The sequence below is a fragment of the Rhincodon typus genome, chromosome 1, assembly GCF_021869965.1.
Source record: "Rhincodon typus isolate 14 chromosome 1, sRhiTyp1.1, whole genome shotgun sequence".
Taxonomy (NCBI): domain Eukaryota; kingdom Metazoa; phylum Chordata; class Chondrichthyes; order Orectolobiformes; family Rhincodontidae; genus Rhincodon; species Rhincodon typus.
This window is the reverse complement of record NC_063332.1, coordinates 110,757,338-110,780,514: the sequence shown is the minus strand read 5'-3', so window position 1 is coordinate 110,780,514 and position 23,177 is coordinate 110,757,338. Positions and strand designations below refer to the sequence as shown.

At 40.7% G+C, this 23,177-nt stretch overlaps 1 protein-coding gene across 1 annotated transcript in view; it reads left to right on the top strand.

Annotated features, from left to right (window-relative positions):
* Nucleotides 1-12,712: 12,712 nt before the first annotated feature.
* The window catches only part of bmp2k (BMP2 inducible kinase), a 56,132-nt gene continuing 45,667 nt past the window's right edge, over nt 12,713-23,177 (top strand). Inside the window, exons 1-5 of the mRNA XM_048604663.1 lie at nt 12,713-12,761; nt 15,814-15,932; nt 17,805-17,910; nt 18,803-18,945; nt 20,109-20,230. Coding sequence (XP_048460620.1) covers nt 12,713-12,761; nt 15,814-15,932; nt 17,805-17,910; nt 18,803-18,945; nt 20,109-20,230 — 539 coding nt within the window. The remainder of the gene's footprint in view (nt 12,762-15,813; nt 15,933-17,804; nt 17,911-18,802; nt 18,946-20,108; nt 20,231-23,177) is intronic.

The window sequence follows — 23,177 nt, the reverse complement described above, 5'->3', positions numbered from 1 at the left end:
ACTTATCATTACTCATCAATTTTGAGATTACCCTTGCTGGTGCCTTTCCAGCAGAATGCTGTTTTTGTAGGATAATTTACAAGAATGCAGTACTGACCCCAGTACTGACCAGTGAATAGTGCAACTTTTTAAAAACAAATCTTGTAAGTTATTTTCTAGTTGCATTCTTTGGTGTAACAACTCCATTACACCATTCTAGTTCTCAAAATATTTGATCAGTTTCATCTGTATTACTGTTAGACCTCAATTCTGCTGTTTTATTCTAGCTGCAGGGAAACTTGGATAATAACTTGAGAACCTGCTTAAACGATGAAAGTGATGCTGCACAATATCACCAAAATGGTAATGGAGTGCATTCTGCACTCCTTGATGCTGATTTTTTTTTTTGTTCTCTTCCTCTTGCAAAATAGTTGCAATTCTTTCAAACCCTATTTTTAATTCTGTTCCTGCTTTTGTCTCAAGGACAGAATTGCTTCAAAAGCACATTAGGCATCTTTACATTGTGATCTCCAAGTTCCATCCACATTTATTGGATGTTGATGGTTGTTTGTGCTCAAGATGCTGACAGACTAATGATTTAAGTTCCATATCCTCGGATGTATTATTCAAAAGCACTTGCATTTCATTCACCTATGATATCGTCTGCTGTTTTCACCAACTGATTTACGAGCCCTGCAGATGAACTGAAGCAACAACCAGTAAGGGGCAACTGCTTCCATCTAATTGCAGCTACTGGCTTTCTACTTGTGGAGTTGCAGACAATTTCAGATTGGAAAAAACTGGTGTCAATTGACTTATTTAATTTGAGTAATTAGCACATGCTAGTTTGGAATTGAATTTCTTTGAATAGAGAATTGTTTAATTGAGATCTGGGGTAAGTCGTTGTATTTTGTCAAAGGCATTGAGGTTGTGGAAGGTTTTTAAAAGAGGATGACGCTACATGTTAATTGTCTAGAATAATTTTTCTGCTTATCGTTGTCTCTGAAGCATAAAAGTGTGGATCACATTTCTGACATTGATCTTGGTGTCGAAGGCTTAAGCTTTGTTTCACAATACTTACGTGGATGCTCATCCAAATTTTGTGCTACTGTTTAGCAATGGGCTAGCCCAGAAACAAGCAGCAGCAGGTGCCAAATCCGCAACGTTCATGGGAAGTATATTTAGCACATTTAAATTTCTATTTATTTGACAAATAATAAAAGTCAGGAGCTTGGGCAAGCATGGCAGAACCTATATTTTCTGGAAAATATTTTAACTAGGTTACAGAAGTTTCATTTACGATTCATTTTTGGAAAAGCATTTCTTTAATTTGCTGCTGCACATCATGGTCAAATAACTTTTTTTCAGCGCACTGCACTGTTGTATTATTGTCATGCCCACAAAACATAGAGATCATAAACTGTTTTAAAAGCTGTACTTTCTTGTTTAAATTTTAAAATTAACTCTGTACAAAAAAATGCGTGGCTGTTGCTGATCACAGGATGTAAAATGACAAAATTGATGGAAGGATTCCAGTCAGCAGTTACCAGGACAGAACTCTGACATCATATTCCTGGAATACCATCCCCTTGCATTGCGTACAGCTTGCAATTTACATACACGCAAAGACCGGGAGACAAGATATCTCCCTCAACCAATTTACAAACACGCAAAACCAGGAGACAAGAAATCTCCCTCAACCAGTGCTGAATAAATGGGGACTGTTGAAGCCCGTTATGCCTGAAGTTCTAATGGTTAACCATTTATTGTCCATAAATGAGCAATGGTTCTGGCCAGAGAGAGACAGTTGGTTTGTCAACAGTTTGTTTCCTTAAGTTGAAACAGATTTATCCAGAAATCCATTCACAGGGCCAGAATTCCTGATGTTTGGAAAAAGGTTGAATTATAATTTCCATACTACTTTTCTTCAGTGTAGTATAGATCTAGTTATTGTTAACACCAGCCTGTTAAGAATCTAACTGGTGAACCACGAGCAGACTCCAGGCTTAGCTCAACTTGTGCCTTGTCTAAGTCCTCTTTAGAACTTAGTTCTAAGGAAAAGTGGACATCAACTGATATCACTGTACCTTTTGTCAACTTTGAAAAGAATTCTGCAATTTTGGCCACCTACATCCACTTGAATTTTGATACATGCAGAAAGGAACTTTTCGTTGGACACTGTGTATTTCTAGACTCAGTTCAAAGTTCCAAGAACTAATATCTATTTTTTTTTGTGATACAAGTTTGTAACCACTTTTCCCTTCCTTTTATGCTTGCATGTTTTGACAAACATGAATGAAAGTACTTCGGTTTTTAACCCGAGAACAGGTTTGTTGTGGGTTTTTTTAAAAATTGGAGGGTGAGGGCACACCATAGCTTATTTCAAAAGGGAAAATAAAGAAGAAAGCTGTAAAATCTCTTGTGGGTAGATGAAGAAAAGAAAATAATTCAATTCACTTTACCCTCTTTTCTGTATCAATTACATTAAAAAAAAGTTTCTCTTTATTCAAAAATGAATCTAAATGAGTTCAATTAATTGAGATTTTTGCTGTTAAGATAATAAGTCATCATGATCTTTGTTGTAATGTAGGGAAACTTGATATCCAGTTTGCACACAGCAAAATCCCACAAACATCCATGTGATAACTAGATGATCTGCCTTAGTCTTTAGGGATCAATATCAGTTAGCACTTTGCTGTGCAAATTAGTACAACTGGAATCTGTAATGTCTAATTCAGAGGGAAGATGGGCCTTGGTTTTAATGTTGCATTCAAAAGTTTACATTACAGTGCAATACTACTTTTGTACTGAATAGACATTTAAAATAATGTTGTGCCTTTTCTGTATAAAAGGTGCATAGTGTTGTTGGAAAAATTAAATTGTTTCAGAAGTTGTTTATATTGTGTACTCAAACTTGGATTATTCTGAATTCTTTCTCTGCTTTGTTTCATGGGGTGTGAGCTTGACTTGAATTAACTGTATTTTGTCTTTGAACTGAGTGACTTGCTAGGCCATTTCCGAGAGCAGGAATGTAAGGAGATGAGTTCAAGGAGGCAATGGCCTAGTGGTATTATCATTAGACTATTAATCCAGAGACCCAGATAACATTCTGGGGACCTGGGTTTGAAACCTGCCATGGCAGATGGTGGAATTTGAATTCAATAAAATATCTGGAATTAAGAATCTAATGATAACCATGAATCCATTGTTAATTGTCAGAAAAACCCATCTGGTTCATTAATGTCCTTTAGGGAAGGAAACTGCCATCCTTACCTGGTCTGGCCTACATGTGACTCCAGACCCACAGCAACGTGGTTGACTCTCAACTGCCCTCTGTGCAATTAGGGATGGGCAATAAATGCTGCCTAGCCAGTGACACCCTCATCTTGTTAATGAATAAAGAAAAAAACACTCTATTGGCCAGACTAGCTAAGGATGATAGATTTCCTTCCCTAAAGGGCATTTGTGAACTAGGTGGGTTTTAACATTTTGATAGTTGTCATTCTCAAGACTGTGTTTGCCAGATTTCTTGATTTGAATTTAAATTCCACCAGCCATGGTGGGATTTTAACCTGTCCCAGTCCATTTGCCTGTGGTAAAACGTTGCTGCTATCCATGGAAATGTTACTGCAAATGAATTGCCGTGTGACAGCAAGGAAGTTTGTTACAATTGTATAAGAACTTAGAGCTGAAGGTGCTCTGTTGTGAGTACGTTTGAGACTAAGGTAGATTTTTGGTCAGTAAGGGATACGAGGATGGTGTAGAAAGGCGTAGCTGAAATAGAAGATCATCCATCGTGTGGTATAATCCCAAAGAATTAATAGTTTATTGATTCAAAAAAAATTTCATTCAGCATGTTACCTGATTTCTTTGGTTTTGCATGTGCACATTTCATGTTTATTATCTGGGGGTTTGCTGTTATTCCAGTAACACAATATCAATGTATCTCATGTCAAGATACTTGCGAACCATTGTGACTATCTCATCAATTGTTCATAAGTTTTACTGCATTTGCAAGCCACTTCCTTTTTAGTAAGAGTAACTGTTTACGCTAATTTTACTCCTGTGACAGGCATAAAATAGTTTTTGAAAGCAAAAGAAAAATGTGTAAACACACAAAAAATAATGATAGTTGAGACCATTTTAGTCCAGCTGGCTATCGCTCAAACTTCCTGTTGCTGATCACTAACCACTGCCACTATTGGAGGTTATTTGTGTGTTTACGTGGTGAAGACAAAACTTTGCTTCTCTGTTTGTATTACCTGCAAGCATGCACTGCACAAGTTTGCAAGAAAGAGTATATAGGCATTTGAAAGTGTACTGGAGCGAATAGATTCAAACAGTTCAGAAAATGGTAGATTTTATTTTTATCGAATGGTTGTTGATAACTCCGTTGATCAATGACACTACATTGACAATTCGTACTGTTGAATCATGTTGACGGTGAGATTTGGGGTGGAGTTGAGATTAGCATCAAGGTGAGAAGCCACTATTGGAAACAATTTATCGGCAGTAGAAACTGGCAATGGCTACACATTGTCATTAAAATTTCTATTATTAACAATGCCATTGTTCAAGTAGTCCCAATCACCGATTCAGATTAGCTTTGCACATTTTTACTTTTCCAAATATTTGCCATTGTTATTTAGGTTTTACCTAATTTGCATTTTACTGACAGACCTGTGGCTTGATTTGATACTGAGGCATTTGAGACTCCTATTTAATTCAGGGGTTGCAGTATCTTTTTATATATTTATACACACACTGTATTTTGATTTGTTTAGTAATTTTCTTCTGCTGAACACCCTGTAGCCAACAGACTCAGAATACACATACCTGTCCTCCCAGCCGTTGCCTAAGCCCACCTGATGTGACGAGCAAAATTTAAAATTCAAGGCTTTATTTGAATAGAGACCAAAAAAATGTCCAAAACCCAGATTTGGAAAAGCAGAACGAGTGATAAATATTGCAAAATGAAATAGCAGGACCATATTTTTCAGGCATCTTAAAAGCCTATCCACTGCTCTAATTTTAATGACTAAGACAACAAGGAGACCATTCAGCCCATTGACTCTGCTCTCTCATTCAATGAAATCATGGTTGATCTGGTAATCCTCAACTTCACTTTCTTGCCTTTTCCTTATAACCCTTGATTCCCTTACTGATTACAAATCTATGTTACCCTTCAATATACTTAATGACCCACCCTCAACAGCCCACTGTAGTAAAGAATTCCATAGATTCACTCCTGTCTGAGAGACAACATTCCTCTTCATCTTTGTTTTAAATGTGTGACTCCTTATTCAGAGTTGTTTGCTGTATCTACCTTGTCAAGCTTCCTAAAAATCTTGTATGTTTCAATAAAGTCACCTCTCATTCTTGGATACAAGTCGTTCTCCTATAATGTGATAGTTATGTTTTTGTGTGACCTCATGTTGTAGGGTGATTGCTATAGAAAGTCGCTATACCTGTACAGCAGACAGTTTGCGTTATCCAAACAGCGTCCACTGTTCATCAATCGTGTTACAGCCAATTTGTGTTAACAAAACACGCGTTATAGCAGAACTACCTGTATGCCACTGAATCTGGTCCAATCTACTCAACCTTTGCTGGTAACACCCTCTGAAACTGGTAGTCGTCTAGAGCCTTCTCCGGATTGTCTCCGATGCCAATATACCTTTCCTTTGATAAAGGCCCCAAAATTGTTCATTGTATTCCAGCTGTGGTCTGATTAGTGCCTTGTATGATTTTAGCGAAACCTCCCTACTTTTATATTGTCTTCCCTTTGAAATTAACACCAATATTCCATTTGCCTTCTCTGTTACCCCCTGAACTTTGCTACCTTTTTGTGATTTGTGGATAAAGACTCCCACATCCCTCTTCCAGCTTTCTGCAGTCTTTCTTAATTTTAATAATATTCACCACCTCGGTTCTTCCTGCCAAAGTGCTCGTAGGTTAGACCTCCCATTTCCCAATGTTGTATTCTATCTGCCAAGTTTTTGCCGACTTGCTTAACCTGCCTTTGTCCTTTTGCAGACTCTTTTTGTTCTCCTCACCGCTTGCCTGCCTGCCTTTTTTTATATCTGCAATCCTGGCTATAGTACGTTTGCATTTCCTCATCAAAGTCATGAATTTATATTGTAAATAATTGTAGCCTCAGTACTGATCCCTCTCGCAGCACAGGTTTACTGTCCTGAAATTGCCCTCCTCGTCCCATCTCTGTCTTCTATTAGTTAGTCAATTTTCTATTTAACATAACACAGTTTCTTTGGGGATTCAGTAACTGGTATTGGTGGAACTTCAGATTTTGACTTTGATCAACAGTTATGAAAAAGGTTTTTGTGTGGATGAGGTGAAGGACTACAGAGTTGCTGAGCAAATTGTATTAACACTATATGGTGCGGAATGCTATTCGAGTGGGAACAGCAACCGATATTTTGTTGGTGATGGGTGGGGGAGTATAGTTATGGAAATACTGTTCTCTGTAGCTTTACTGCTGTGAGCTTGGGAGGTTATGTTGCCTACTGAGTGCCAGGATTGAGGACATCTTCTCGTGACTGGAGACAAATGTGGAGTGGAATTGGTCATGGTCAACATATGAACTAATATCATGGGTAGAAGTAGTAACGATATTCTGCTGATAGTTTGAGGAGTTAGGGTCCAAATTAAAATGCAGAACAACAAAGTGAATTTTGTTTAAATCGCTACTTTATGACGTGCTAAATGCAATGATTAGAGAATTATGTGCACTGCTCAGTGTGATGTGGAGGAAGGGGTTTGGATTCATTGCTGTTATTATTCAAGGAAAGAAGTATTGTAGAATGTATGGAGTGTGAACTGGGCTGGAACTTGTGGCTTTGTACATTTTATATAACTAGGACTTTAAGTAATAGTGCTTTAAACTAACGAGTGTTCAAGTGAAGGGCATAGAGAAATGTCGAGGCAACAGAATAGGTGGTGGTGGTGGGGAAAATATAGAATATCAAAGGAAGAGAATTGCCTGTAACAAATGATGGCATAAACTTGTTAGTCGGACCTCATGAAGTAGAGTCATTAGGGTATTGGAATAACAGAAGTCAGATAATGCTGCGGATCCCTTGCAATAACTATATGCAGTTGGACAGTATTAAGCAAACCATTGCAGCCTTTAACAAAGGTAGTATAATAATTTTTGGGGAACTTTAGTCATCTAATAAACTGGATGATTCAAATTGGCAAGGGTAGCCTAGAAACGGAGTTTGTAGAATGCTTCAGAAATGTATCAGGAAAACAATCTTGGAATCAATTAGGAACAAAGCTGTTGTAAATGTAGTATTGTATAATGAGGCAGAATTAATTGGGTTCATAGCATAAGAGATAGTGATAATAATACAGTTGAAAGCCTCATGCTCCAACCACAAACAGAATCTTGAACCTAAAGCCAATTACACACGAGGCAAGAGCTGACTAAGGTTGATTTAAATAAGTAGTCTGAATAGTTTGGTGGTAAATAAACAGTGGGAAACTTTTTTTTTTGAAAAGAGTCCAGGTTTAACAAAAATGCATCCCTTTGGATCTATCTTGCTGTGATTTTATTATTCCTCTGACTTATTTGAGGTAAAGCATAATAAAATAGAATGAGACTAAACTAGCCATGAATATAAAAGAAGGTTTATAAGAGCCCTTACAAATCCTAAAAAGGAAGAGTTGCTAAAATGTCCCTTGGAGATAGCAACAAGAAAGATTATTGAAGGGCTTGAGGAAATGAAAGAGGCATTGATGAATGTTTTGTCTGCCTTCACAGCAAAGGTGTAGTTTCATAGCAGAAATGGAAGGTAATCTAATAGATAAATACAAGTAGGGAGCCAAAGATAATCAATTTCAGCAGGAACAAAATATAGGAGAAATGCAATAGACTGAAATCTGATTTCCCAGGACCAGGTGATCCATATCCAATTCTAAAAGAGTTAACCACAAAGATGAGAGGATGCACTGATTATAGTTTTCTAAAATTCTTCGGATTCTAGAATGGTCCTAGCAGATTGGAAATTGGCAAATAGAAAACATTTCAAGAAGGGAGAGAAGAAAGCAAACGGGGAACCAAAGGCTAATTTGCCTAACATGAGTCATTGGGGAAGTGCTCAAATCTATTGAGAATGCATGTCTTAATGAAACCCTCAAATCATAGTATCATCATTCAAAATGACCATGATTCTACCAAAGTGCAATAGTGTTTGATAAATTAGTTTGTTAAAGCCGTAACTAATAGGGTAGTCATAAGGATAGTCCTGATAGACTCAGGACTGGGGAGGGGGATGTCCGTCTGGTCCTCACATACCACCCCACTGCATCCAGCTCATCAACCTCCACCACTTTCACCACCTGCAATCTGACCCCACCACCAAAGAGAGATTTCCCTCCCCAGCCCTATCTGCCTTCCGTAGAGACCGCTCACTCTGCGACACTCGTCCGCTCCATGCTCCCCAACAACGCCACCACACCTGCCACAATTCCCTGCAGGAGGTGCTATACTTGCCCCTATACCTCCCCTCTCAACTCCGTCCAAGGCCCCAAATAATCCTTCCAAATCCGACAGGGATTCACCTGTATGTCCAACCTGGTCTACGCTATCCATTTGTGGTCTCCTCTACATCGAAGAGACCAAGCGAAGGCTCGGTGACCGATTCACAGAACATCTGCACTCTAGGCTATAATCAACAGCACCTTCTGATTCTCAGTCATTTGAACATCCCCTCCCACTCCCTTGGTGACATGTCCATTTTGGTTCTCCTCCAGTGCCACAATGATGTCACACGTAAACTGGAGGAACAACACCTCATTCCGCCTTGGGAACTTACAGCCCAATGGCTTCAACATAGAATTCACCAGTTTCAAAATCTCCCCACCCCCAGCCTCATTGTATGTCCAGCCCTCCCTCTCATCCCTGCCTCTCATCCCTGCCTCCTTGACCTGACACAACCTGTCCATCTTCTTTCTCACCTATCCGCCCCACCGTTCCCATGACCTATCTCCACAACCCGCTCACTGCATCCACTTTTATCACTATCCCACCTGCCTTTCGCCAGCCCCAACCCCAACCCCAACCCCCCTCTATTTCCGAGCTCCCCGTCCAACCCCCACCCCTTCAAGTCCTGATGAAGGGTCTAAACCCGAAACGATGACTTTCTTGCTCTGATGCCGCTTGACCTGCTGTGTTCCTCCACCTCCATCCTGCACTGACTCTGACCCCAGCATCTGCAGTTCTTCCTATCTTCGAAGTACAAGCTCGGTTCTTGGCAATTTATAATCTACATCATCGATTTGTATGAAGAGGCAGAGACTAAGGACAGTGTAAAGTTAGTTAGAATGCCAGTTCAAGGCAGGTACAGAGGCTGCAAATGAATATGGATAGGTTAATAACATGTATCTGATGTCCTTTTATTCCTTTATTCATTCAAGGGATGAGGGTGTCGCTGGCTAGGCAGCATTTATTCCCCATCCCCAATTGCCCAGAGGCCAGTTAAGAGTCAACCACATTGCTGTGGGTCTGGAGTCACATGTAGGCCAGACCAGGTAAGGACGGCAGTTTCCTTCCGTAAAGGACATTAGTGAACCAGATAGGTTTTTCCCAACAATCGACAATGGATTCACAGCCATCATTAGGCTTAATTCCAGATATTTTATTGAATTCAAATTCCACCATCTGCCATGGTGGGATTCGAACCCGGGTCCGCAGAACGTTATCTGGGTCTCTAGATTATCAGTCCAGCGATTAATACCACTAGGCCATCACCTTCCCTAATGTGGTATAATATGGGGGAATTTAAGGTTATTTACTTCAATAAGAAGAGTAGGAAAGCAGAATATGTTTGGATGGCATATGAGAAGTACCAAGTTATCATTCACGCACATCTTTCATTTTAGAAAGGCAACGCTATGATGGCCTTTAGTCTTTTACTTCAATTACCTTAGAATAAAGATATCTTTTGACAACAGTACAGGGCTTTGGTGAATTCACATGGAGTTTTAAGTAGTTGTGGTCTCCTTATCTATTGAAGGATAAGCTGCGTTTGAGGTGGGTCAGAGTTTCACAATTTATTTCTGGGTTGAGAATGATATCCTATGATGAAAAGCTGAGTATATTAACCTTGGAATTTAGAGGAGTGAGAGACGATCCCCTTAAATTGAGTCTGAGGGGGCTTGATAGCATGGGTGCTGAGAGGTTATTTCCCCTAGTTTAGAATCATAGAATCCCTACAGTGTGGAAGCAGGCCCTCGGCTCATTGAGTCCACACTGACCCTCCGAAGAGCATTCCACCCAGACCCAACCCCCTCCCGTATCCCCGTAACCCCACATTTCTCATAACAATCCACATAACCTGCCCATCATTGGACTGTGGGCGGTAACCAGAACACCTGGAGGAAACCCACGCAGACACAGGGAGAATGTGTGGAGTTGGCACACATTCTGAGGGTTAGAATCGAACATGCATTCCAGGCGCTGTGAGCTAACAGTGCTAACCACTTGTTTGGAGAGTTTAGATTCACTACTACTCCTTACAGAGCACTTTCCAAACCCATTTCCTAGAAGGACAAGGTGAGCAGATGCCTGGGAACAACACCATCTGCAAGGTTCCCTCTAAGCCATTTACAATCCTGGATTAGAACTATACCGCTGTCCCTTTTACTGTCGCTGGGACAAAATCCCGGAATTCTCTGCCAGAGGACATTGAGGGTTAATTGACAGCATGTGGACTGCAGTGGTTCAAGAAGACAGTTCACCACACCTTCTCAAGGGCAAATAGGGACACCCAATAAATGCTGACCAGTCTATATCATCCACGTTCCACAAGTGAATTTAAAAAAAAGACTGAAAGACAATGATACCCAGCCTTTTAAGACTGAGTTAAGAATGTTTGTTTCTTTTCATGGTTTAAATATTTTGAATGCTTCCTGCTCCTCATGTGAGTAACTTAAAGGTTGAGAATTTTGGACTTGAGGGGAATTGAGAGATTGGGCATTGGGTAAGTAAGTGGAATTGAGGTAATAAGTCATTCACAATCTTATTGAATGCCAAAGCCGGCTTAGGGCACTGGACTACTTAGTGCTGCTGCTAGTGCTTTTCTTTTGTTAACATGAGCCGAAGAAAATCTTTTTTTTTTAAATCGTGTGGAAAATTAAATCCAACGCCAATGTCAGTAAGGTAAATTCTATTCTGGAGACTTGAGCACAGAATTTAAGCCAACCCCCATAAGAGTGTTACATTTTGAAGTGCCTCCATACCTGGATGAACCTCTGAAATTTGGACCCTAGTCATTCTGGTAGAATCCAAAGTGGGAAACAAATTATTGGTGAATACATATTACTTGTGCTGTTGACTATTATGACTCCTGCCATCACCTGAGATAATTGGTGGCAATTGGAATGATATACAAGCAAGTTGGATTTATTCTGTTTCATGGTTTTTTTTTTAAAAAGCACTGTTCAGTTATGTTTTTTGAAAGTGGGTATTCTGGAAAGATCAACATTTATTGCCCAACAACAATTCCCCGAGAGGATGTCGTGAAGCCTTGAACTGCCCCACTTTGTGTGGTATGGGTATACTTTTAGTGCTGTTAAAAACTGAGTTCCATAATTTTGACTTCTCAGCAGTGAAGGAGCAGTGTTAATTTTCCATGTAAGGTTGGTGAGTGACTTGAAGAGGAACTTGGTGATGATTCATGCGCCTGATGCACTTGTTTTTCGAGATGGTTGGTGTTGCAAGTTTGGAAAATGCTGTTGAAGTAGCTTGACAGTTGTTGCAGTGTATTTTGCAATTGTCACGCATAACTGTCATTGTGCAGCTGTGATGGATGGTATACTGATCAAATGGGCTGATTTTGTTTTGAATACTTTTGAGTTTTTCATTGCTGAAGCTTCACTTTGCCAGGCAATTGAAGAGGGTATGTGATTATATAACAGGTCATTGTGGTGCATTGGTAGTGCCCCAGCTCTGAGCTAGGTAAGCCTGGGTTCAAGTCGAAGAGGTGTGTCATAAATTATTTGAACAGGTTGATTTAAAGAAAATACATAGTGGGCTGCTGTGACTCAGTGGTAGTGTCTCTTCCCCTGGATCAGGAGGGCCTGGTTCAAGTCCCAACTGCTCCAGCAGTGTGCGATAAAGCTCTGAACAGTTGGTTAGGAAATACTTCCATGATTTACATAACTGTACAGCATTGAAAAAGGCCGGTCAGTTCAACTGTGTGATTAACCTTTGATCTTTTTTCTTAGCTTACAGACTTATAACCAGTGTTTCATCACGCTCTTGACTTATGCTTTGTAGATGGCAGACAGGCATTGGGGATTCAGGAGAAGAGTTACATGCTGTAGGATTTTTAGCCTCTATTCTACTTTTTTATCTGCAATTATAGCCAGTTGTTCTGGTCAGTGTCACTCCAAGATGTTGATGTTGAGTGATTCAGAGTTGGTAATGCCATTGAATATCAAGAAGAGATGGTTAGGTTCTCTGGGGAAAGTTTCTGCCTGGGACTTGTGTGCTGTGAACGTCACTGTCACTTTCCAGTCATCAGTCCAAGTCACAATATTTTCCATATCGTGCTTCATGAAGATACAAAATTCTTCAGCATCTAAGGAGTTGTGAATGGTACTGAATCTGACCATGTGCTGGAGAGAAGGCCATTGTTGAAGCAGCAGAATATAGTTTAATGTAGGACACTAACTTGAAGATCTCGTGCAACAATGGTCTGGAGCTGAGATGATAGATGATAGGTCTCCAACAACTACAGCCATCTACCTTTTGCTAGGTATGACTTCATCCAGTAGTGAGCTTACCTTTGGTTCCCATTGACATTGAATTTTGGTAGTATGCATGATTCTACACTTAGTCCTTTAACATTAAGGCAGTATTTGACTATCTCACCTCACCTCTGGCATTCGCATCTCTTGCCCATTGGGGCCAAGGCCATAATGAGGTCTGGAACCTGACAGTACCCAGGGTTATCACTGTGCAAGTGTTACTTGATAGCTCTGTTTGACACCTTCGCTCCCATTGGTGGGCTTTTAAGTCAGCTGGATGCGAGAGTCGTGTTTCTATTCGAACTAGTTGACTTGGGAGTTGATGACATTTAGTCATGGTTACTGATAATGATGCACAGGCCTTTTAGCTAAGTTGCCAGGATTATGTTGAGGTCCGTTGTCTTTATTGTATTATTGTATCCAGTGCATTTGCTATGTCATATGAAGAGACAAGGATACTGGAATCTAGTGTCAATCTCCAGTTATTTCCTTCAGCTCAACTTCACCAACAAAGATTATAGAGTTGCCTGCTTAGCGCAACAAGTTGTAAACACCTAAAATCAACTCAGCTTTGCCTCTTGCTCTGAAGCTAGGCTCTGACCTGATTGAAGCTGCAGCTGTTCATAAAACTATCTTGTTGCTTAGTTATTGATTAATACACTGAATGTAGGATTACTACGTCTATCTACAGATTGAGATTTTTAACATAAGTATTCGGGTAATCCAGTACAGTAGTTTTGTCAGCTTGGAATCAGATTACAATGTATGCATAGTGCTCTTGTCATCATTGAAGAATGCTATGCCAAAAGTTTGGTTGCTTGATAGCTTTGCAAAAGGAGGGATATTAGGCCCAACTTCCTGATTTGTTATGATGTACTGTGCCTCATCCCGAGATCCAGTTTTGGAACGGTTAGTTTCTTTTTTCTGGCTGTTTCACTTCATGCAGTGATTGTTTAGTACACTTTACAGCATGGGAAACCTCCACTGTGCAGAGAAGAGGATTTGTGGTGGTGACCCTTACCAGTGCTAATGGATGGTCATGTGTGATGGGTATATTTGTGAAGTTGAGCTGAGGAGAATAACTTAGAATTTTTCCGTTGCCAGCTGATGGATGTCTAATCTAGCACTTATGCTGAAGGCTTGGCCAGTTCAATTAATAAAGGGCTGACTGACTCATTGTTGGTGCACATTAAAATTTCCTTACCAAAAGTACATACAGTATTTCAATTCCCATCATGTGTTCTCCGAGTGATCAACATGGAGAAGTTACTGTTTCATAGGAACTATATAAATATTTCAATTCAAATTGTTCTTTGGTCCAGCCTGTACATGCGTCCTCCATATGAGCAATTGTCTCAAACCGATGAGCTTCCACATGAATGATGTGAAGGGCTGTGATGTGACCATGGTCGTAAATTTAAAAACAAATACTTTTTAAATTGTCCATCCCGGAAAGAAAACCATCCAAGCAAACTTCTAAAAATGTTCCCTACTTCTGGCTTCTTGAGCATTCCAAATTTGAATTGAATCGCCATTGATTGATTATAGCGAAAGGTTGAGCAAAGACTCCAAAGTTGTGTTTTTCCACTTTTTATTCCTTTGGAAATGGGCTTTGCTGTCCAGCCCTAATCACCAAGGAGAAGGTGTGGGGATCGTTCTTGAACTGCTGCAGTCCATTGTTTTAGATACACCAGCAATGCTTTTGGAAGGGAATTCCAGGATTTTGACCCAGTGACAGTGATGGAATGGCAAAATATTTCCAAGGCAGAATGATGAGTAGTTTGGAGGGGAATTTGCAGGTGGGAATACTTCCATGTGCCTGTTATCTTTGCCCTTCTGGGTGGTGGTTATCGATTTGGAAGGTGCTATTTAAACAACTTTGGTGAATTTCTTCTGCATCTGGTACATGATACACACTGCTTTTACTGTGCATCAGTGGTGGAGGGAGTGAATTATTGTGAATGTGATGTAGTTGAGTTGCCTGTTTTGTTCTGGATGGTGTCAATCTTTTATTGGAGCTGCACTCACCCAGGCAAATTGGGACTATTTGATCACACTTCTGACTTGCACCTTGTGTATGGTGGGTAGGCTTTGGGGAGTCAGGAGATGAAGTATTTGTAGCAGGTTTCCTGGTCTCTGACCTGCTCTGTTAGCTACTGTATTTCTATGGGAAGTCTAGTTCTGTTTCTGTTCAGTGGTGCCGCCAGGATTCTGATAACGGGGATTCAGTGATAGTAATGCCATTGCATGTCCAGGGATGATGGTTAGTTTCCTTTTTGGAGATGCCATTGCCTGGCCCTTGTGTGCAGGAATGTTATTTTCTGCTTGCAACTTGTCAGCCTAAGCTTGGATATTGTAAAGGTCATGGCCTGTTTCAGTATCTGGAGTTGCGAATGGTGCTGAACACTGTGCAATCTTCAACAAACATCTTCAGTTCTCTCCTGAAGATGGAGGGAAGGTCATTGACAGAACAGCTGAAGATGATTGACCCTAGAACACTACACTGAGCACCTTAGCAGTATTTGTGGTGCGGTGATAATGGCTCTACCTCTGGGCCACAAATCCCAAGTTCAATCCCTACCTGCTCCAGAGGTTGTTTGGGAAAATATCCACCTTGAGGAATTCCTTCCTCCTGACATCATAAATTCTCAAATTCCTCATGTAATCCCTCCATCTATTTTTCATTTTTAAGAGAGTCCTTCAAATCTACCTGATATTTCTGTGGCCTAATGCAATAATGCACCTGTGAAGTAGCTTGGAACATCTTATGTTAAAGCTACTATTTAAAAACAAAATCTTTTCTGATTGAAAGTTGTCTGGAAAATTATGGCACTCCTGTTTGTGTCATAGGTCAGGTTTTTACTCACTCTAGAAACCTGGGCAAGAGGCTAGTGGATTCTTGTATTAAATTTTCCTGACTGGAGAGCGAAACAATTAAAATACTACAAGTCTCCTGTATAGATGTTATCAAAAATGTGTAAGCTGGGTGTAATTCACGAGATGCTTTTTGTTTGAAGTAGTTGCTTTGTTACATTAAAACTTAATTTTAAAATGTTATAGGTGGATTCTCCATTGTGTTCTTGGCTCGAACTGTCAGTGGAGTACGTTGTGCCCTAAAACGCATGTATGTTAATGATGCCCATGACTTGAACACCTGTAAAAGAGAAGTTACGATTATGGTAAGGAAATTCTTGTTTGGGTAAATAAATATGATTTGCAATGATATCTGGGAGAATATTTATACAACTCAATCATGTGCTCCCTCATTATCCTCTGCTCTGAGGAATATATTCATTACTGAAACTCTTCAGCCTGGGCAACATCCTGGTAAATCTCCCTTGAGCCCTCTCCAGTGCTATCACATCCCTCTTAGAATGTGGATTCCAGAACTACACACCACATTCTAGCTGTGGCCTAACCAACGTTTTATACAGTTCCAGCATAGCCTCCTTAATCTTAACCTCTATGCTTGTCTACACATGCACACTGAGGTACCTCTGGTCGTCAGTGCTTCCCATGGTCCTACTGTTCATCGTGTATTCCTTTGCCTTGTTTGTCCTGCTCAAGTGCATCACCTCCCATTTATTGCAATTTGGAAACCAATGTCATGCTACCAGTGGCATGATCCTACACTTTTTTTTCCTTCTCAACTCTCATCAAGTTAAAGTCAGAAGTCACACCGCACCGGATTATACTCTCAACAGGTTTATTTGAAATCTCAAGCTTCGTCAGATGACAAAAGAGCAGTGCTCTGAAAGCTTGTAATTTAAAATAAACCTGTTGGACTGTAACTTGGTCTTGTGTGACTTCTGACCTTGTCTACCAGCACCTCCACAAGTCATCAAGCTAGTTTTCCTTTTACCCCTTTGACATTCTCTCTTTACAAGACATTTCTTTTGAGTGCTGTTATACTCCCTATGTTCATTCTTCCCTGTTTTGCACTCTTTGTACTTCTGAACATTAAGCACACAATTCTTATTATTTTTCAGCCTCATTTCTTTTTATTGTCACTGTCGTATTCCCACATGGCTATTTGAGTTTGTAGTTCAGCAGCCTTGCTCTCACCACACTTTGCTTTTACACAAGCATTATAAACCTATTGAATTACTTGCAGTCCATAGTTTCTTCCATCTAATATAGCACTACTTCTTTTTCTAAGAACATAAGAAATAGTAACAGGATTAGACTGTGTATGCATGTTGAGCCTATTCTGCTATTTAGTATGGTCGTACTCATCATGGCTTGAAGTACTATCCAACGCTTCACTTGTTTATGCACTTTTTTTGTTTCCATTTTTCTGCTTTTAAATGTTATTTCCCATTCATCTGCCAATTTAAATTCTTGCTAACCAAAATAAAAGACATTTAGCCCCATTTCTCCTGAGGTTTTTGAATAAATGCCTCCTAGAACTTAGACGAGGGGTCAGTTAGCTCAGTTTGCTAGCTGGCTGGTTTGTGATGCAGAGTGATGCCAACAACAGTGGTTCAATTCCTGCACTGACTGGGGTTACCATGAAGGACTATCCTTCTTAAGCTCTTCCCCCGCCTAATGCATGCTGACCATCAGGTGAAACCACCACAGTTGTGTGTCTCTCTGTAATGAGAAAGCAACCCTATGGTATAGTAGGACAATGACGACTACTCTTTTTTTCTTAAACCTAGAACCTTGTGCTACTGTACAGAAACAGTCATTCAGTTTATTGCGTCTGTACCAGCTGCCTGTTCTAATCTCATTTACTAGCACTAGTCCTTCGCTTTGCAGGGCGCAGTGTTTCAGTTGCAGATCCAGGTTCCTTACAAATGAGTTGAAGGTTTCACCTCCAGCACAAAATTGGGCTGAAAATTCTAGGAACCTACCACCTATGGATGGAAAAGCTTTAATCTGGGTCGATGAAACACAGCTTAATATTACACATGCGATTTGAGCTTAAGTTGAGATAGATGTATGTTAATCCACTAAAGTATGCCATTGTGCACTGCAATAAGTGTTTAACAACCCGAATATAAGCTCTTGTATCTTTTTGTAACCAGCTCTGTTATGCTTTCTTTTAGAAAGAGCTCTCGGGCCATAAAAATATTGTTGGTTATTTGGATTGTAGCATTACATCAGTCGGTGATAATGTTTGGGAAGTGCTTATTCTCATGGAATATTGCCGAGGTAAGTGTTATTTTAAGGTGTCTGTGAAATGTTTTGCCTTTTATAGCTTTATGACGTGCACAAATGCTGTAGGTTTCATTATATTTTTACTTAATTACCTTAGTTGCCCTTTGAACTGAATATCCCCTAAGAAATCCAGTGACTGGAGTAGGAGATTGCCTCCACTAGCCTTGGAATGTCGTGGATTTTTGTTTAATTTTTGACAGTTATTAATAATGCAAATAAATGATACTTATTTTTATTTCATTTTGAAAATGAATGTTCAAAGGTGAAAAGTTGTCAGGACTGCACTTTGGGTGGATCTGTGTCAGAGAACTGTGTAGACTCAGGATCCTGGTTCTGAAGTGGCTGTGAAGGTTCAAAAATAATCTAAGGTGTGCAAGACACAGCTGAAACCCCCCCCCCCCCCCCCCGCCTACTGTGTCCCAGTGAAACAAACTTAATCACCCTATTGTACGGGTTTCACTAGCTGCACAGTGTCTACTTTTGCCCCTTTGATAATTATTTGGACAGAGAGATTAGCAAAGCGCAAGGGGAAATGTTATGAAGACTTGTTTTTATTGTATTGTTCAAACTTAAAAAAAGGACGAAGTAATGTTTTCTGTCCAAAGTACAGCTGTTGGTATGTTATTAAACAAAAATCTACCTTTTTATTGCAGGCTTGTGCTCAGTAAAATAAGGTGTGCCAGCACTGGAAATTAAATACTTTCCATTTTGTCATTCAAGTGTTAGAATTGAGTGTGGATTGGGGGCTTTTTTTAAAGACTTATGACTTTAATGTGTAGAAATTTTACATGATGATCAGTGTGTAAACATCTTGAATCATTGACTTTCCTTTCTGAGATTGAAACTTTTGCACAAGTAGAAACTACTTAATGTATTTATTTGACAGCGGGACAAGTGGTGAACCAAATGAACCAGAGGCTGCAGACAGGTTTTGCTGAAACAGAAGTTCTGCAGATTTTCTGTGATACCTGTGAGGCAGTTGCAAGGCTACATCAGTGCAAAACCCCAATTATTCACAGAGATCTCAAGGTAAGAACCACAGTGAAGTGCTGCACATTTTTGCAATGCTATAGCGAGTTGGACATGTTACAGTAATTCAAAATTCTCATTAATTGCAATATTGAGAATATTGCTCCCTTCATTATTCTGTTGACCTGCACTGAATTACAGTTGAAGATGTTTTCATTTGAAAAATCAATATTGCATGGCAGCTAAATTTCGAGATTCACTTTGAGAATTGAGCTGGGTTTGCTGGTTTGTCCGTGAATTGTATTTATTGAAGTAGGAACAGGAGTAGGCCATTCAACCCCTTGAACTGCTTCCACCTTTCAATGAGATTAAGGCTGATCTGTGGCATAATTCCATATACCTGCCTTTGTCCCCAATCCCCTTTCTAACTTCGCTTAACAAAAATGATCTATCCCAGATTTAAAAGTAACAATAGATCTAGTATCAACACTTGTGGGAGATTGTTCCAAACCTTTGTGTCTGTAGAAATGCTTCCTGACATCTCTCTTGAGTGGTCTGGCCTTAATTTTTAGACTATCCTATTTTTTGAATCTCCAAACAGTGGAAGTAGTTTATTTTGTATATACCCTGTCTTTTCCTGTTAATACCTTGAAGACTTCAATCAGATCATCTCTAAACCTACTATGTTGCAGAGAAAACAGGCCTAATTTGTATAATCTCTCCTCATAACTTAATCCCTGAAGTCCAGGTATCATGCTTGTAAACCTCTGTAGTATTCCTGCTACGGCCAAATATCTGTTTCAGTACTCCGAATAGGGTCTAACCAGAGTTTTGTATAACTGTAGCATAGTTTCTGTATCCCTATTCTCCCCTACTTACAAAGGTCAGCATTGCATTAGTCACCTTGATTATTTTCTGCACCAGTTTGTGGAATTTTATAAACCTGTGCATCTGAAACCCCAAGTGTATTTGGACATCCACTGTATTTAATTTCCTACCATCTAGAAAAGTATCCTAATCTGTTCTTTGTTTTTTAGTCTGAAATAGATAACCTCACACTTGCTTACGTTGAACTCCCATCTGCTGCAGTTTTGCTGATTCATCTAATCTATAAATATCCCTTTTGTAATTTTATGCTGACAATAGTCACAGTATAATAATGTAACAATGTAAAAATAGTGTTCTTGTAATAGTAATATTTTCTTGTTTTTAAACTTTTTTAGGTTGAAAATATTTTGTTAAATGATAATGGAAATTATGTACTGTGTGATTTTGGAAGTGCGACTCACAAAATTCTTAATCCACAAGTACATGGTGTCAGTGCTGTGGAGGATGAAATCAAAAAGTAAGATCTGTTTTTATGCATTTTTTTTTTATGAGCTTTACTTGTGTATTTTTCAATATTCTGAAAGCTGTTCCAGTATTTTGCATTTCTGTTCGTTGGCCATTGCAACTGAACTCCAGAAGTTTTGCCCTTTTGTTCTTTCTTTTTTAGCTAGTTTCCACAATCATCTTCCTATTGTGACCTTTGCCTTTAATGTCTTCCATATAAGCATTACACATTACTTTTCAAATCAGTAACTTTTCTTATACTCACAGCTACTGTTAACAGCACTTTATATTTTTAACCTTTCTATCCAAGTACCATTTCTACTGCGCTTATTTCTGCTTTGTTTAGATGCTGGAACTAACTTCATAGGGTAGGTGATGGCCTAGTGGTATTATCGCTAGACTAGTAATCCAGAAACCCAGCTGATGTTCTGGGGACCCAGGTTCGAATCCCACCACAGCAGATGGTGGAATTGGAATTCAAACAAAAAAGTCTGGCATTATCTGATCACCATGAAATCATCGCCAATTGTCGGAAAAACCCATCTGGTTCACTAATGTCCTTCAGGGGAGGAAATCTGCCACCCTCACCTGGTCTGGCCTATGTGTGACTCCAGACCCACAGCAATGTGGTTGACTCTCCACTGCCCTCTGAAATGGCCTAGCAAGCCACTCAGTTGTACCAATCGCTACAAAGACTCAAAGGAATGGAACTGGACGGATCACCTGGCATCGGCCTAGGCACCGGAAAATACAATGGCAGAAACAGCCCTGTCGACCCTGCAAAGTCCTCCTCAACAACATCTAGGGGTTAGTGCCAAAATTGGGAGAGCTGTCTCACAGACTAGTCAAGCAACAGCCTGACATAATCATACTCACAGAATCATACCTGACAAACAATGCCCCAGACACCACCACCACCACCACCACCCCTGGAACAGACCCAGCAGAGGGGGCGGCACAGTGGAAAACAGTCAGAGTCCTCGATATTGACTCTGGACCCCATGACATCTCATGGCTTCAAGTTAAACATGGGCAAGGAAACCTCCTGCTGATTACCACATACCGTCCTCCCTCAGCTGAGAGGAAGCACCAAGGATGGCAAGGGCACAAAATATACTCTGGGTGGGGGATTTCCAATGTCCACCACCAAGAGTGGCTTGGCAGTAGTACTACTGATCAAGCTGGTTGGGTCCTACAGGACATAGCTGCTAGACTGGGTCTGCAGCAGGTGGTGAGGGAACCAACAAGAAGGAAAAACATACTTGACCTCATCCTTACAAATCTGCCAGCTGCAATTGCATCTGTCCATGACAGTATCGGTAAGAGTGACCATTGCACAGTCCTTGTGGAGACGAAGCCCCTCCTTCACATCGAGAATACCCTCCATCATGTTGTGTGGCACTAGCTCTGTGCTAAATGGAACAGACTTTGTACAGATCTAGCAACTGATGACTGGGCATCCGTGAGGTTGCTGTGGGCCATCAACAGCAGCAGAATTGTACTCCAGCACAATCTGTAACCTCATGGCCCAGTATATCCCCCACTCGACCATTACCATCAAGCCAGGGGATCAACCCTGGTTCAATGAAGAGTGCAGAAGGGCATGCCAGGAGCAGCACCAGGCATACCTGAAGATGAGGTATCAACCTGGTGAAGCCACCAAACAGGACTATTTGCAAGCCAAATAGCGAAAGCAGCAAGTGATAGGCAGAGCTAAGCGATTTCCCACAACCAACAGATCAGATCTAAGCTCTGCAGTGCTGCCGCATCCAGTCGTGGATGGTGGTGGACAATTAAACAACTCACTGGAGGAGGAGGAGGCTGCACAAATATCCCCATCCTCAATGATGGAAGAGCCCAGCACATCAGTGCAAAAGATAAGGCTAAAGCATTTGCAGCAGTCTTCAGCCAGAAGTGCCAAGTGGATGATCCGTCTCGGCCTCCTCCAGTGGCCCCCAGCATTACAGATACCAGTCTTCAGCCAATTCGATTCTCTCCTCATGATATCAAGAAACGGTTGGAGACACTGGATACTGTAAAGGCTACCGGCCCTGACAACATTCTGGCAATAGTACTGAAGACTTGTGCTCCAGAACTTGCCGCTCCCTTGTCAAGCTCTTGCAGTACAATTACAGCACTGGTATCTACCCGACAATGTGGAAAATTGCCCAAGTATGTTCTGTACACAAAAAGTAGGACAAATCCAACCCGGCCAATTATTGCCCCATCAGCCTCCTCTTGATCATCAGTAAGGTGATGGAGGGTGTCATCAACAGTGCTATCAAGCAGCACCTGCTCAGCAATAACCTGCTCAGTGACGCCCAGTTTGGGTTCCGCCAGGGCCACTCAGCTCCTGATCTCATTACAACCTTGGTTCAAACATGGACAAAAGAGCTGAATTCCAGAGGTGAGGTGAGAGTGACAGTCCTTGATATCAAGGCTGCATTCAACCAAGTGTTGCATCAAGGAGCCTGGGCAATACTGGAATCAATGGGTATCGGGGGCAAACTCTTCTGTGGTTGGAGTCATACCTGACACATAGCAAGATGGTCATGGTTGTGGGAGGTCAATCATCTCAGCTCCAGGACATCTCTGCAGGAGTTCCTCAGGGTAGTGTCCTAGGCCCAACCATCTTCAGCTGCTTCATCAATGACCTTCCCTCCATCATAAGGTCAGAATTGGGGATGTTCGCTAATGATTGCACAATGTTCAGCACCATTCGTGACTCCTTAGATACTGAAGCAGTCCATGTTCACATGCAACAAGATCTGGACAATATCTAGGCTTGGGCTGACAAGTGGCAAATGACAGTTGTGCCGCACAGATGCCAGGCTATGACCATCACCAATAAGAGACCATCTAACCACTGCCCCTTGACATTCAATGGTGTTACTATGACTGAATCCCCCACTATCAGCATCCTGGGGGTTACCATTGACTAGAAAACTGGACTCACCACA